Here is a 14,127-nt window from a genome sequence, read left to right as displayed (position 1 = left end):
AAGAGGGCGTGGACATTCCTGTGTGTAACTGATCACAGTCTGTTATATCATTGTTCAGTTGGATTCACAGAGCTTGGTTTAAGGAAGAACTGTACTCTCATCCAAATAAACAGCCTAATTATTTTTTCAAATGCAAAGAAATAAGAGGATAGGACGAGGGGACTGCAAATAATGTTGGATTTTTTTATGTGGGGGGTTATTATTCGGTCTTAAACTTAGGGCCGTTGACATCCTGTATGGATACAGATCTGCTTTTTGAAATAAACTGAGGAACTTCAGGCAGATCAAAGATTTTAGTGTGAACTTAACCACAGAAAAGGGAACTTGATATGGACCTCAAAGGAAATACAGGGAGAGTTAAAAGTACATTTTAGAATACACAATGTTCCGATGACTTTTGACTTGTCCACAGACACACTGTCTGGGTGTGAAGATACTTTAAAAGAGATGATGGCATGGCACTGCGCTCTGGTCTTCTCTAAAGTCAAACTCTTAAATGTGCACCTCTTGTTGTAATGCGACCCATGGCAATGTGAGTTTGAAAACGCTTTAATTCTTCTGTTTGGTTGTGCATTAGTGATGAGAAATGTTAAGAAAAGTTTATGAATAACCACACTGGCTGCGTCCTGCAAAGCCAGGCAAAATTAAAACCATCAAAATTAAAAATGTTTAAACTCATCTTTATCCCTGCTTAAGAGGAATGTAGCAAAATAGTTTATTGGTGCCCATTGATTATTTCAGGCTCTGAAATGGTCTCTGACTTCTTGCTGCTGGACTGAACTTGTCATTGAAGCACAACGCAGAAATCAATATCCGATTTGTATCTGTTTAAAAGCACACTGAACATTACTTTAAATTCCCAGATCCTATATGATAATAGTTTATTATTATTTCTCATATTACCGTATTTTCCGAACTATAAGTCACACTTCTTTTCACAGTTTGGTTGGTCCTGTGACTTATATATCAAAATATATATAATTTAACATGTTTTTAAATGTTAATTCATACTGACTGACATGCACAAGGAGTAAACATTACTGTCTACAGCCGCGAGAGGGAGCTCTAGGCTTGTGACAACTATATGCTGCTCCTGTACCACTGAAAAAATCAACGAAAACAGTAATCGAGCAGCAGAAAGAAAGTTTGGAGTGAGTGAAAAACTTGTGAGGGACTGGCGAAAAGCAGAGGTTAGCCTATCTCTTACTGCAATGAAGAAAACAAAGAAAGCTAATCGCGGGCTGAAAGCAAGATGGCCAGAGCTGGAGGAACGAGTCCACAGATGGGTGCTTGAACATCGTGCTGCTGGGAGAGGCTTGTCAACGGTGCAGTTACATCTCTATGCCCAGGTAGTTGCCAAGGAGATGAATATAAATGACTTTGCAGGCAGGCCCTCTTGGTGTTACTGCCTCTCTATCAGAGCACGGACAACAGCGCGTCAATTTCTAAATAAATGCGACTTATAGTCCAGTGCGACTTCTATATGTTTTTTTCCTCTTCATGACGCATTTTTTGACTGATTAGACTTATACTCCGGAGCGACTTATAGTCCGAAATACGGTACCTCTGGGAGGGGGGGAGGAAAGGTGGAGGAAAAGAGTGCACGTATGTGCCATAGATGGAGTGGAAAATGAGAGAAACTTTGTTTGCTCCTCTGTCCTAATATAACTCTGTTATTTGTTAAGTGTAAATCCATTCTTCAACTATAAATCACTTCCATCCTGTTTGAAATAGGGTGAAATTAAATGCCTGCAGAAGAGTGGGTATCAATTAAATGCCTGCAGAAGCATGCGTGCCATATACCCAGGTAAAATTTGGGGAAGGTTTGATCATGTACAAAAAAAAACAAAAAAACAAAAAAAACAAAACAAAACAAAAAAAAACCATAAAGCCCAATCCTAGTTGTGGACTTATTTTTACATTTCTGTGGCTGCAGGGAGATGCTGACATGGCCTAACCTAAGTGTGTAGAAAGGGACAGTAAAGCAAGAGATTTATCATGGTTTTAAAATGTGTGTTAATTGTGGACCTTAATCAATAACAACTAATGTGATTAATCTTGACCATCCTACTTTGAATACTTCGGTGTAAAACCTCTGCGTATTGTACCTTTAATTCCATAAAGAAGCTTTAATGTTTCGTGGGTTTTTTCATATCTGTAAATATTAGTTTATCCTCAGTGGCAGGGTCTGCAGAGCTGAGGGGAGATCAGTAGATTTCCACACACAGCCACATATGTATGTGACTGTGTGTTTGTGTGTGTTCAGACATTCCTGACCCCACTCAGAGCTCTCAGCCACACAACAAGTCTTTCACTGGCTGCCTGTTTAAGATTCAGTCTGATACAAACACTGAATAACTACAGCAGTCCTCCTCAGCACTCTTATTTTCATCAGTGTCTGCAGAAAATCATGAATGAGTGACCTTATAGTAATAATACCAAAGTCTGAGCAGAGCTATCATTGTCAATTTGTGTTTGTGAGTCTGTCACCTCAAACTGTGGCCAGTTCATGCTCATGCCTGGTCCATGGGTGTTCCTCCACCATCGGAGATCTTCGGCATCATTGGCTACTTGGATAGTCTGACCCAGGTCCCGGTACAGAGTTTTGAACCTATTAGAGAAAACGAGGGTCATCATCACATCTGCATCATCCTTCTCATCATTCTGTTATCCTGTGTTGTTACAAAGGTTGGTGCACTCACAATCAAACAAAAAAAGTAACTCTTGACAGCAAAATCAGCTAGCTCTTTTAGAGAAGATATTTTCTGTATTAAATGGCAGACACCAAAATGGATAAAAGCAAATTATACTAAAACATGTGCTCTGCAATAGCTGAATGTTAGATAAGCAACTATTGGATAAAATATGATATTTATGATATAATTCAAATGTATCAACATGTTTACATGTCTCTGCAAAAGTACAACAACAAAAAAATCATACTGTAGGTTTATAAACAGAATATCTGTTAATGTTTCTAAAAATAAACATCAGAGAGCCACCGGTGTAAGAGAACAAATATCAGGTCAGCTTTGGCTTATCTCATCAACGTGGCTGCTGTGTCATGTTTTTTAATCTGCAGTCACTGATTCATGTAGTTTTAGTCATTCAGGGCAGCAGAACAAGCGGTGAACATAACACTGATATATTATCTCCTTAAATCAAGGTTATTATTGGTAATTTCTATGAAATTGTCATGTCCACATCTGGCTCACACTGACCAACACGCCCATAACTTTGAGGTCATGTTTGAGTCCAGCTGATTAGTTTAGGCCAAATATTAATTCACTCTCACTCCGCAGAGAGAAATATCTCATATTTAATCTAAGAAATGCTCCATAATGTTGACCAGCTGGTGTTCAGATTTATTTATCTGCTGTTTGGTGCTGTGCTAATTGTGGACAGTAGGGCTAGATCCTAATAAGAAAACATGCTTTGAGATATCTTTGTTTCCTGCAATATACTGTATACTGCCATATGGAAAAATACAGGATATTACGTCAGATAAGTGCTGGTGGCAACAAAGAAAACCTTGCTGAACAAACAAAAGAAACTATATTTGTGCTTGGTCACTGACATTTTTGATTCTGCGTCAGATCCACTATCTGTGTACCATGAGGTTCAGTTTTAGTTTTGTGTTTGCTAGTTAACTGACAAAAGTAAATTGCCACTACATATCTGAACCCAGGCTTTAAGGCTCTGAAAGCTTCTAATGAGACACTTCTAATGAATGTCCTCATGTGCTTATTCTCTTCCAGTAATGACAGACTCTATGAAGTGAAGTTTGGAGAGCTCAGTCTGTGAGTCTGGACGGATGTCAATGTAAGAAGATGCATTGTCTTTCATCAGCAAGAGCTTCACAGTCTCTTTGTTGCTATTTTTAAGACTTAATCCTTCAATCCTAAAAAAAAGATTAGAAAACATTTGAAACTAAAAATAAATCACTGGATGCCTTTTTCTTCCTGTCCAATGTCATTAATGTGAAACATTAAGTTTTTTTTCATATATTTCATTGAAGTTTCTTTTTATAGACTCTTTTAAACCAAAGATCTTTCTGCTCTTTTCACTTCACAGCTGCTTTGGTAGAAAAATCTTGTTTGAATAAAATAAAAAGGTCACTAGTTAATGAACAACACTAAGTTTTCTATTAACTTCTGTGTACATATCCACACGTATTTACACACTTTTGATCCCTGAAGCAACTACATGCCTTCGCTCTGAGTCACAGGTCATTCATCACCAAATCAGCCCATTTTTCTCTGATCTTTACGGAGATATGTATCAATATATATGTGCATGAGTCTTACCCTTCCTTGGAGGAGAGGTCAAGGTGCGTGTGGATGTCCAGCAGGAGCTCTTTAAAGAAGCACAGCCTCTTCCGCTCGGCCTCCTGTGTGAGGTCAAACACCTGCTCCATGTCTTCCATGTATCGAGGGTTACAGCGGTTCAGCTCCTCCAGGGCCTTTGTGTAGCGGTCCTTTGCCTGCACAAACACACAAAAACACACAACACACACTTACCTACTGTATGACCCTACCAACCTTCAATTAGAGGGAAGTGTTCCTTTGTGTCAGCCCTCAGGAAGCAGTCTTAAGATTTCAAACATCAGCCATGATGATTTATGGCAGGTCTGTTAGTGGACTGTGTGCACACTGAGAAGGATTTCATTCAAACATCACCAAATTACAGCTGGTCGTATCATGCTGGGACAGTTCCAGCTACATTGATCAGTGAGTGAGCAACCAAAATTTAAATTTTAAGTCCCAGGTAAATCTTCTCTCTTAAAAAAGTACTACTAGAAAACATGCTAGGTCATGAATGTGACACTATTTTAAAGCGAAAGTCAAGCTCAACACATGTTGACATATTCTTTTTTTCAACCCTACAAATGATTGAGTCTGTTTTCCCAAAACTATTTAATGATACATAGAACTGGATTTCCCATTCTTGTCAACATTTACCATGTAAAAGAGTCTTTTTAAAGCACAGTTCCATGCATGACTGATGGTGAGTCTGGCTCAGGATTTCCCTGTTTTTAGTCGATTATTTCCCTCCTCAGGACCTCAGGCGTTTTGGGTTTGTGCAGAGAACGGAGGAGACAAGCCTGGTCATGCTTAAAAAGTCAAAAACAGACACAGGTATGTTTTCCTGGACTCACTGACACACCCAGACTGTTAGAAGAGGAGCTACACGGGGGACTGAGAGTGTTTCTGTTTGCGTGTGTGAGCTTTGTACTTTGTCGGCCTCTTGGTTGCAGCGCTCCACCCGGGCTGTGTATTTGCGAACTTCCTCCTGTGACTTGGTCGGGTCGGCCTTGGCGTGTGTTTCCCTGGTAACCGCCGTCCACTCCTCCTTCCTGGCTTGATGGTAGGTCTTCTTACTGGACTCCACCTTTAGACAGGCACAATGAAAGTCTTTGATAAGCTTCTGAAATCAATACTGCTTCAGTTACACACACCAAACCTTTTTGTATTTCTAAAAAAAGTTATTTCCTTATTCCTTGCATAGCATCCGTTTTAGCATCAGGCAAAGGTAAGCTTATTACCTGGGAACTCATGCTCCAAGGGGCCTCAAGATATTGTCATAAGTGTGTATCAAGAATAAGGTATAGGTGTAAAAGTACTTTCAGTGATTAAGACATGTCTTTTTAAGTAACTACTGGGCCAAACAGGAATAAAATAGCACCAACATTGATCTTAATTATGCAAAAAAGTCCCTGTGGAGGACTCCTGGCCGCAACAGTAAGGTCCAAGCCCCTCAAAAGTCCTGAACTGTATTAATAACAAGCTATGATAGATAAGGAGATCAGTCTCTCTCAACCGTTATGCCTTTATAATATTAAAAAAGAGCTTTGTTATCCCAAAAAAATGAGATAAATGAGAGGAAATATTGAAAAACATTTAAATGTGCATATTATCTCTGTGAAAAGAGTAAAATTAAATGTATGCAGAGCTGATAAATATTGACCATCAGTTGATTATACTGCAGGTATTGCAAAGATGAAAAGAAAGGAGCCATAAGATGAGAAGTAAGTGCAGCTGCTAAATCAGCTGTTGCAGACAACGGGAAATTTTTTTGTATACTTTGGCCACTGACAGAGGCATGCACGAGGCAACACACATCTAATATTTTCAGATATCATCAAGCACATATGGCTGAGATAAATGACTGCAGACAGCGATACAATGCTGTCTGCAGTCATTTATCTCACACTAGAACACAATATGCCAGTAGACATTACTCAGAGACTGGCAGACACCAGTGCTACCTAGCAGATGAATCACAGGACTTGCAGTCTGCGTCTTTTCAACCTGCACTTCTGTTTTTGACAAGTTGTAGATTGTTATGTACATATGATGTAAAGGTGTAGCAGAGGTGCTAATGTCCTGCTCTAATTAGTTGGCATTATTCTAAAAATGAACTGTAGCAGTTTAAAACTGGATTAAGGGACCGTGTTGAGACTTCTAGAACTGAATAGAATATTAGCCAAATTTGCTGAGTGTGAAAACCCTAACAGCAGGAAGTTATACAAGCCATAGGTGTTCTTTTCCTTTTTATAAACAATGGGCAGACTATCTGTTTACTGTAAGCATCACACTGTGTGAATGAACAAAGCATTTGTACAATGGTGTTCCCTGGGTTAGTCTTTCCTACCTCAAAGTAAATGAAAGAGGGTAAACAAAGATATAGTTGGAAATAAAAAGCACACATACAGCAAATTAGCCACAAAAGAAGGAATTTTTTAAAATTTAAATCTACATCACATGTATTCGCAGCAGGATTAACATAAACTCATTGCGTCAACTCAAATTCACCCATACATCACTGATGTGCTGACCCACATCAGTGTCCCCACCAGTGGCCCTCACCTCTCTCAGTTTGCGGACCCAGGGTTTCTGTGCTTTTCTGAAGCCGTCGTCTGCTTCCTTTGTCTCCCTGAAGCCTCCCATCATCTGCTTGTGAAATGCATCCTTCTGCCAGTTTCGCATCTTCTCGCTGTCCTCACCTGCCAGCCGCTGTCGCAGCTCCAGGTGCAGCTCACTGAGCCGATCAGCCGCCTGCATAAAGGCGTGCCATGCTTTCTCAAGTGTACCATACTGAGGACCTGAGGGGGGAAGAATAGGGAGGGGAGAAAGTCATAAATCTAGGATAAATACAGGGACAAATAATTGAGGTTGTTGGATTTTTCTATGAGACTATTAAATATTTGCAATATATGTCAAGCCTGTAAGTGGCATTGTAACGCTGTCATGGAAATGCACCAAAAGAGAGAAGAAGATCACAGAAAACTTCCCAAAACTTTACACATCTGGTGTATGCTGTTCACAGAGGTGGTAAAGGAGCATCACATTTTGGTGTAAAAGCCATTATTATCTCAGTAGCCTCTGCAGCACAAACACAACCCTGAAATCCGCCATTGTTGTTTTGGTTTGATCCGCATGCAGCTTAAGTGGGCTATGCTATAAGGAAAGATGCGGTTGGCTGTCCACATGGATACGAAACGGTAAGCATTTCAAGATTTGTTTACCCTAGGACACAGTTTCAAAGGTACTGTGTGCGGCCTCCCAAAACACCATTTCTGTGTGGATGAAACACACGACAAAAAACTTTTGCGTATACTCCTGAATTTGTCTCAGTGTTGACGGGGCCTGAACTTTTGTCAGGTTCCTAGTATTAGGTCCTTGAAGGCCCCCTTTTAATATCAATTGATAAGATGAGACCTTCAGGAGCCACACTGAAAAAAATCACATGAATTATCTTTGTATTCATTTAGAAATTCACAACATAACTGGCCTAAACACACTTCTGCTTACCAAAAGATCCTTGTGTAAACAAACAATTGAACACATCATCCTAATTTTTTGTAATATGAGCAGGTGCTGTGGGAGTATTTGAGGATCTCTTTATAACTGATATGACTGGGGTCTTCCACCTACCTTTCTCCACAACACCTCTCCATTTCTTGGCCCAGTCACTGAGCTGTAGAGCATAACTCTTTTCTATCTTTGCTCTCTCCTGGAAGCAGCTAACCAGCTCGTTACACAGCCGATGGCCATCGTCTATCCTCTTCACAGTCCTTTTGTAGTTTCCCGGCTGCAGAAAAACACAACAGGCACAAACATATAGCAATAAAACTAGAGATGCTCTGACTGATCAGCAAGATCGGTAGACCAGAATCAATTCCTCTAGTCACCAATCACCAAAACAGACCAGCTGCATTTTATACTCTGGTGTGCCATTGGAAAAAAAGTTCTGTGTGCTATAGAGTAATTATTAAGCCAAGCTGAATTGCCAACCAATAAGTATCAAGCACACTGGCACTAAAAAACAATTTAAAAAATGCTTTAAAAATGTCTATCAACCCTGCTGCTGCTTCTCTGGATTAGTCCTCCTTTCCCACTCAAAACAGCCTTGGTAAAAGCTGCCAAATTCTGATTAAGTCATGTTCATTAAAAATACAGGTTGACTGATATTTTTTGGGACAGATACTGATTGTTAGTTGCTACCGTTATTCAACCGATATTTAAAACCAATATGCATTTATAGCAAAAATGGAAAATCTTTCTGTGAAAACTCTGAATTAGATAAAACTGCTGTATTATCTTGTCAGAGTGACACAATGGAGCTCTCCAGCCTGCTTTTATTACACAATGTGTTGATTGGCAAGAACTCCTGTGACGGCTTAGCCAATCAGATTGTTGATGGTGAGACATTAAGTGAGAGTGTGAGGGAGAGCTGACCAATAGGAGAAGAAACACATGCAGCAGAACAAAGTAGTGGACTTTTTAATTTATTAATCATATTGGTGATCAGTGGAATAAAAAGCCAATACCATTTATCGGCAAAATGCAAACTATCTGGGTCTAAAATTGGCCATTGGTCGGCCCCTAAATAAAAACATTATACAATCTTGAAATAAGTGTTGAAACCAGCAGGATAAAAGCTAGTAAGCTAATTTAACAAGATGACCTAAAGTTATATTATGAAACTTTCAAGGTCAGCACAGTAAAATGACTATAAGAAATGATAAATAAAATGTCAATGTGATGTGTTCAAATACATCTTTAAGAAAAAGAAAAAAAAAACATTTTGGTTTTGGTAAGACTTGAATGAATACAGTCGTTACCAGGTGAAATTTGTTTGTTTCCTTAACTATATAGAATATTGTGTCAATTTCATAATGCATTTGAGTTAATGTTCTGAGACTTAATATTTTATTTATTACTGTTTTAGCCACTTGAATGGGTTTGATATTTTCATTACCTTGTTCATCAACTGCCATAGCAAACACATGTAATGAATAAATGATCACATTGTGTTTGTGCTGCTCTGTTGGAAAAAAGGAAGTAAAAGCATGTTACTGACTGACTGATGATGACTTTCTGCTCCTTTTATCAGGTTTAAAGTTAAGTTGACTGACCAACCCCCAAACCAACTGATGTGATGTGTCAGCAGTGAAAAAGATATATTCAGGGCGTCCCTAATCCTAATCAACACACATATTAATAATAAGAGAACACTGTCATTATCTTCAAAATCCTGTGTTCTATTAGTTGATCTGTCTGTTCAAAGCCTGTCACTTCCATGCTAATAATAGTGAGGCAGATGTTAGGCAGGATGTTCAGCAGACTTGTGATGATGTATCTACTGCTGAAATAGAGCGAAGAGTGAAACAGAACAGAGAGAGGAGCTGAAGGTTGGTAGGTTTTCCAGATGGAGGGCTGTGAAGCCAGCAGTCAGTCAGCAGGGACTCATTATGTGTCTCTGTCTCTATTTAAACACCACACACAGAAATGCTGCCTCGTCTGAATGCCTTGACCTTGGCTGCTCCTCACAGACAGTCTGATAGCCAGAGGTGGATTTAATTATGTATAAATATATATGATCTTTTTAAATATCTCAAATTCTGATATAGCCGTGTGTCATTTTTGTTGTCAGTTAAGTAAATAAGTCATATAGATAAATTAGCTACTGTGGCTGTGGTTTAGTACCTATACCGGGCCCTTGTAATTATGAGGTTAGTGGTTCTGTCCTTGTTGAAGATTCTTTGGGCAAAACAGTAAATCCTTATCTGTTCCATAAGATCAGACCAGCATGAAAGCATCATGTTAGTTTACTGCCAAGAGTTTCTAAGTATGAATGTAACTAAGAGGCAATCATAAAGGACAAGGAAGTTCAATTAAGGCCACCTTGAATGTGATCAAATGTCCTTATTCCAGACATTAGTTTAAAATGTTACCATCTGTCTTTCCCATAAAGTTAGATTCCTATGATAGACATGAATGTGGTACATGTTGATGCCGTACCTCCCAGAAGCTGTCAGAGCTGCCCAGCTCACTGAGGTCCCCATTTGAAGACATTTTGGGGTCGGACTTACAGCACCGAATGATGGCGGCTGGAAATAAGACTGCAGAGAGAGGGAAAAAAGTACCATTTATTAAGGTGATTTTCAGAAGAAAAAGAAATGAAAACTCATCACCATTACACCATTGAATTTCTGACTTAAATTAAAAGCTGTTGTATAAACAAAACTCTTAATACCTATGTTTTAAGCTGTGGTTTATAACCTAGGGTGACTTGTAGACCAGTATAAAGTGCTGACACATGCAATGTCATGATCCCATATGCAGTGCATGAAGCTTCCACTGTCACACACTGCACAAGACCTAATACAACGTCCACGTTTCTATTCTGAATTTCATCACTCAATGCTTCATTTATATATGAGGACAATCTGACATGATCTCTGGAAAACTTCATCCCCATTTTCTTGATTGGTGTTTCCCAGTCATTTTTCCTTAGCCCCCCCCCCCCCATCATGTACATAACAAAAGCAGAGCCCCCTAGGACCCAAGAGAAAAGGAAAAGTGACAGATGTCTTCAAAAATCAACAAAGATTTGAACTATTTCACTTATAAACCCAAAAAGAGGCCTATGCATGCTTTTCTTATCAAAAGACCTTTGAATAAACAACTTAACACCTGATTTATCATGGTTTTTATCAACATTGGCTTGCCACAAAGTTTGGAGCACTTTTCAGTGCTGAACTGAGCAGATGAAGAACAGAATTGTCCTGTAGAAACTGAATACTGTGTTATGATTGCATGCTGCTCCCAAACAGCACAGCCTGATTTTTTTTTCCTCAAGCTGACACTTAAAGGTACTGCATTTTGGTTTAATTTGATGCTAAGGGATGATGTACTTTGAGTTTATTTTCCCCCTTGCAAAAAAAGTATGTACAGTATGTTTTCACACCAGTGATCCAGTGATATCATCAAATGACATCACGTCAAAGAGCCTGTGAAACTCAACAGCAGTATCGATAAGCTAGATTGCTATTGAGTTTTTAAATGACATGGAACCGGGTCTTTATGGACCCGGGTTTTGCTCTCCATCCCCAGTGGCTAATTGTGGCAGGCGGCTGCCTTACAGTTTAGACTGAATGTTTAAACAAGGAATTATGGGCCTGCCCTGAGCTTATAAAGAATGTTCATAATTAGTGATGATGATAAAGTGATTGTCAGACTGTTTAGCCAGCTGATCGTGTGCATCAGCACAGAAGCTCGTGAATTTAAAGTAAGTCACCTAAATTTCCTCAAAATACTTGTAAGCAAAATAATAATTCAGGAATAAATGAAAAAAAAGGAAATGGTAAATGGACCTGTGCTTCAGTATTAGCTAATTTCATTCAAAGAACAACAACACAGGTTCATAGGCTACTGACACAGCAGTGGGAGCAAACTGGGGTTAAATATCTCCAAGGATACATTGATAAGTGACTGCAGGAGCTGGGGATCAAACCCATAGCCTTGGTTGAAAATCAACCTACTCTACCTACTGGGCTACAGTCACCCCAAAGAACAAACAGTGCTTTAAAGCTTGATGCATCCAGACTTTTAGGATGCTTTCAAATCTACAGCTTTTTTTGCTAGGGTTCCAATTCAGGTGATAAAAGATTCAGTGTTGCATTCCCCTTGAGTCATTTGTGTTCACACTACAGTGCTGTACAGCAGGCCAAAGCACAAACTAATCCTTACGCCATTACATCATAGCGTGCTTTACTTGCTTAGGTTAAAAACAATGCCATGACTAATAGTTGCCTTTTGCATTGTGGGCTAGCTGAACAATCAACAAAATGAATTGTTGATTGATATATAGCAGCAAGGAGCTCAAATATTTCATTAACATTTGGACAGATGAAATGTTTGACAACACTCAGAAAACTTGTGAATCAGTGCATAAAAGAGAGGGTGTTTAATGGTCTGCTGGTGTTGTGATTTAATGTGTATCCGTGTTAACTGGTGACTTTGTGCAGGGGTCGTCTATGTTTTATAATTTCTCTATTAGGCATTTGTTAAAGACCGTTTTTCCAAACTTGTGACCTTCCAGTCTCTCAGCTAGATTGGACTCGGCTCTACAGTTTCAGCCTCTGGCAAACTACAGCTCCACGTCAGTTGACACAGAAAGTTTCAGAGTATTCCCCTCTCTCTGCCCACAGGACTGTTTTCTCCACAACGCTGCCCAATTTTCCTTCAGCACACAACTGGACTGTGTGTCCTACAAACACTGATCCTTGTCTCACTCATCCGCTCCATTACTGAGGCAGGAATCTGTGTCAGCCGTGACTGCTCCTCCACAATGGATCTCATTCATCGGAGAGGAGATGCACCAACATTTGTAGAGCATCATCCCAGATAATAACTCACAGACACAAATTTTTAACCGTTAAATGTCTCTGCCTTTTCATGAAGACCAACATTTTAACTCAAACCAATCAGGAGAGTAGCATAAAGTGGTGCGACATAACAAAAAAAAAATCTTCAATGTACCCCTAAGGTGTCCTGTGGAGGTCGCATGTAAATCAACAATATTCATGTTTGTTTATTTACCATTTCGTACCCTAATTCATTTAGGAAATCATTAACTTTTATTATTGTGCTAGTGCAATTAAATCCGTAAGGGTCATTTTTAACCCTGTATTATTTGGAGAAATGTGCCTCAGTCATGAGAGAAACAAATGGGACGACAAGTACCTCTGTAGCTGCACCATATCACAAACTTTAACCTTTAAAGTCCATTTAAAATAACAAAAACAAATTCTTGACTGGCAAGAAAGGAGCGGAAAAATATTGCTGTGTGGCATTCTTATACCTTATATACCTTATATAATATAAACAAAAATATTATCCTACCAATTTAGGTCATCAATACATGTCCATATAGTCACTCAAAAAACTGTGGTCCACAAAGATTTTCCAGCAAATCTGACCCAAGTCATTACATCATGACTCCTCATGGTGGCACTTAGCAGAAATTAATCTGCAGAAGAAGAAGAAGACATTAGCAGGGGAGTTAAAGCAGAAAAAACAAAATCAATCACATGCCACTCTGCCCTGTCCCATAAATTTTCACTGGAATGCACTACTGGAACATGTTGATCCACATTGAACAGATTCAAAAAAAAGGAACAAGTCTGTGCAAAGCATCAGGTCAAAATACAACACACTGCACCGACTTATGATTGTAAATATCATCACTACATCAAAATTACATCACAGCCAGTGGTACAAGCCACAGGTAATAAGTTGGTCAGAGATTTACAGAGGTAACACAACACCATGGAGGAGAGAAGTTCATCTTTGAGGTGGAAACCACATGACCACACTAGACAACAGAAACCTTTTACTTTCCTAATGTGCTCACCAGTGGTAGAAGCAAAAAAAAAAAAAAAAAAAAAAAAGTTGTCAGTTGTTATCGCCTGATCTTGGAAATCCCGCATGAACCCACAGTTCTCATCTCCAGCTGCTCAGGGCTGTGCTGTGTTTCAGGAACACATCCAGTGGGTGAGGGCTGTCGAAAACCATTACCTTCATCAGCGCCTGGTTATTATATGCCACTACCTCCAGATGGGGGCTGTGATGCATCTAGAAGCTGTTTGCTAACCGCCATTAAATAAAAAAAAGAAAAAGAAATGAAAAAGAAACAAAAAACAACTGACCTCATTTTTCGTAAGTTAAGAAACAACTTTTTTTTTAACCAAACATTGTTAAGTAAATGTTCACTGCTTTTTTTATTTATTTGTTTAATTTTACTTAACCAGGAAAACCTCAGTGAGATCAAAAATCT

General features: G+C 39.1%; 1 protein-coding gene across 4 annotated transcripts in view; it reads right to left on the bottom strand.

Moving 5' to 3' along the window:
- Nucleotides 1-14,127, bottom strand: part of pacsin3 (protein kinase C and casein kinase substrate in neurons 3) — a 53,215-nt gene that overhangs the window by 14,669 nt on the left and 24,419 nt on the right. For 2 of the 4 annotated variants that reach the window (XM_041790220.1, XM_041790238.1), the window contains 7 exons: nt 13,194-13,320; nt 10,308-10,408; nt 7,938-8,094; nt 6,870-7,105; nt 5,236-5,391; nt 4,308-4,483; nt 2,491-2,611 (listed from right to left, as the gene is read on the bottom strand). In XM_041790220.1, coding sequence (XP_041646154.1) covers nt 2,491-2,611; nt 4,308-4,483; nt 5,236-5,391; nt 6,870-7,105; nt 7,938-8,094; nt 10,308-10,361 — 900 coding nt within the window. In that variant the 5' untranslated portion in view covers nt 10,362-10,408; nt 13,194-13,320. The remainder of the gene's footprint in view (nt 1-2,490; nt 2,612-4,307; nt 4,484-5,235; nt 5,392-6,869; nt 7,106-7,937; nt 8,095-10,307; nt 10,409-13,193; nt 13,321-14,127) is intronic. The other 2 variants (XM_041790212.1, XM_041790230.1) reach the window with 1 other exon arrangement.

This window comes from Cheilinus undulatus, linkage group 1 (genome assembly GCF_018320785.1).
Source record: "Cheilinus undulatus linkage group 1, ASM1832078v1, whole genome shotgun sequence".
NCBI lineage: Eukaryota > Metazoa > Chordata > Actinopteri > Labriformes > Labridae > Cheilinus > Cheilinus undulatus.
The sequence above is the reverse complement of the archived record's forward strand: the minus strand, read 5'-3'. Positions and strand labels throughout refer to the sequence as shown.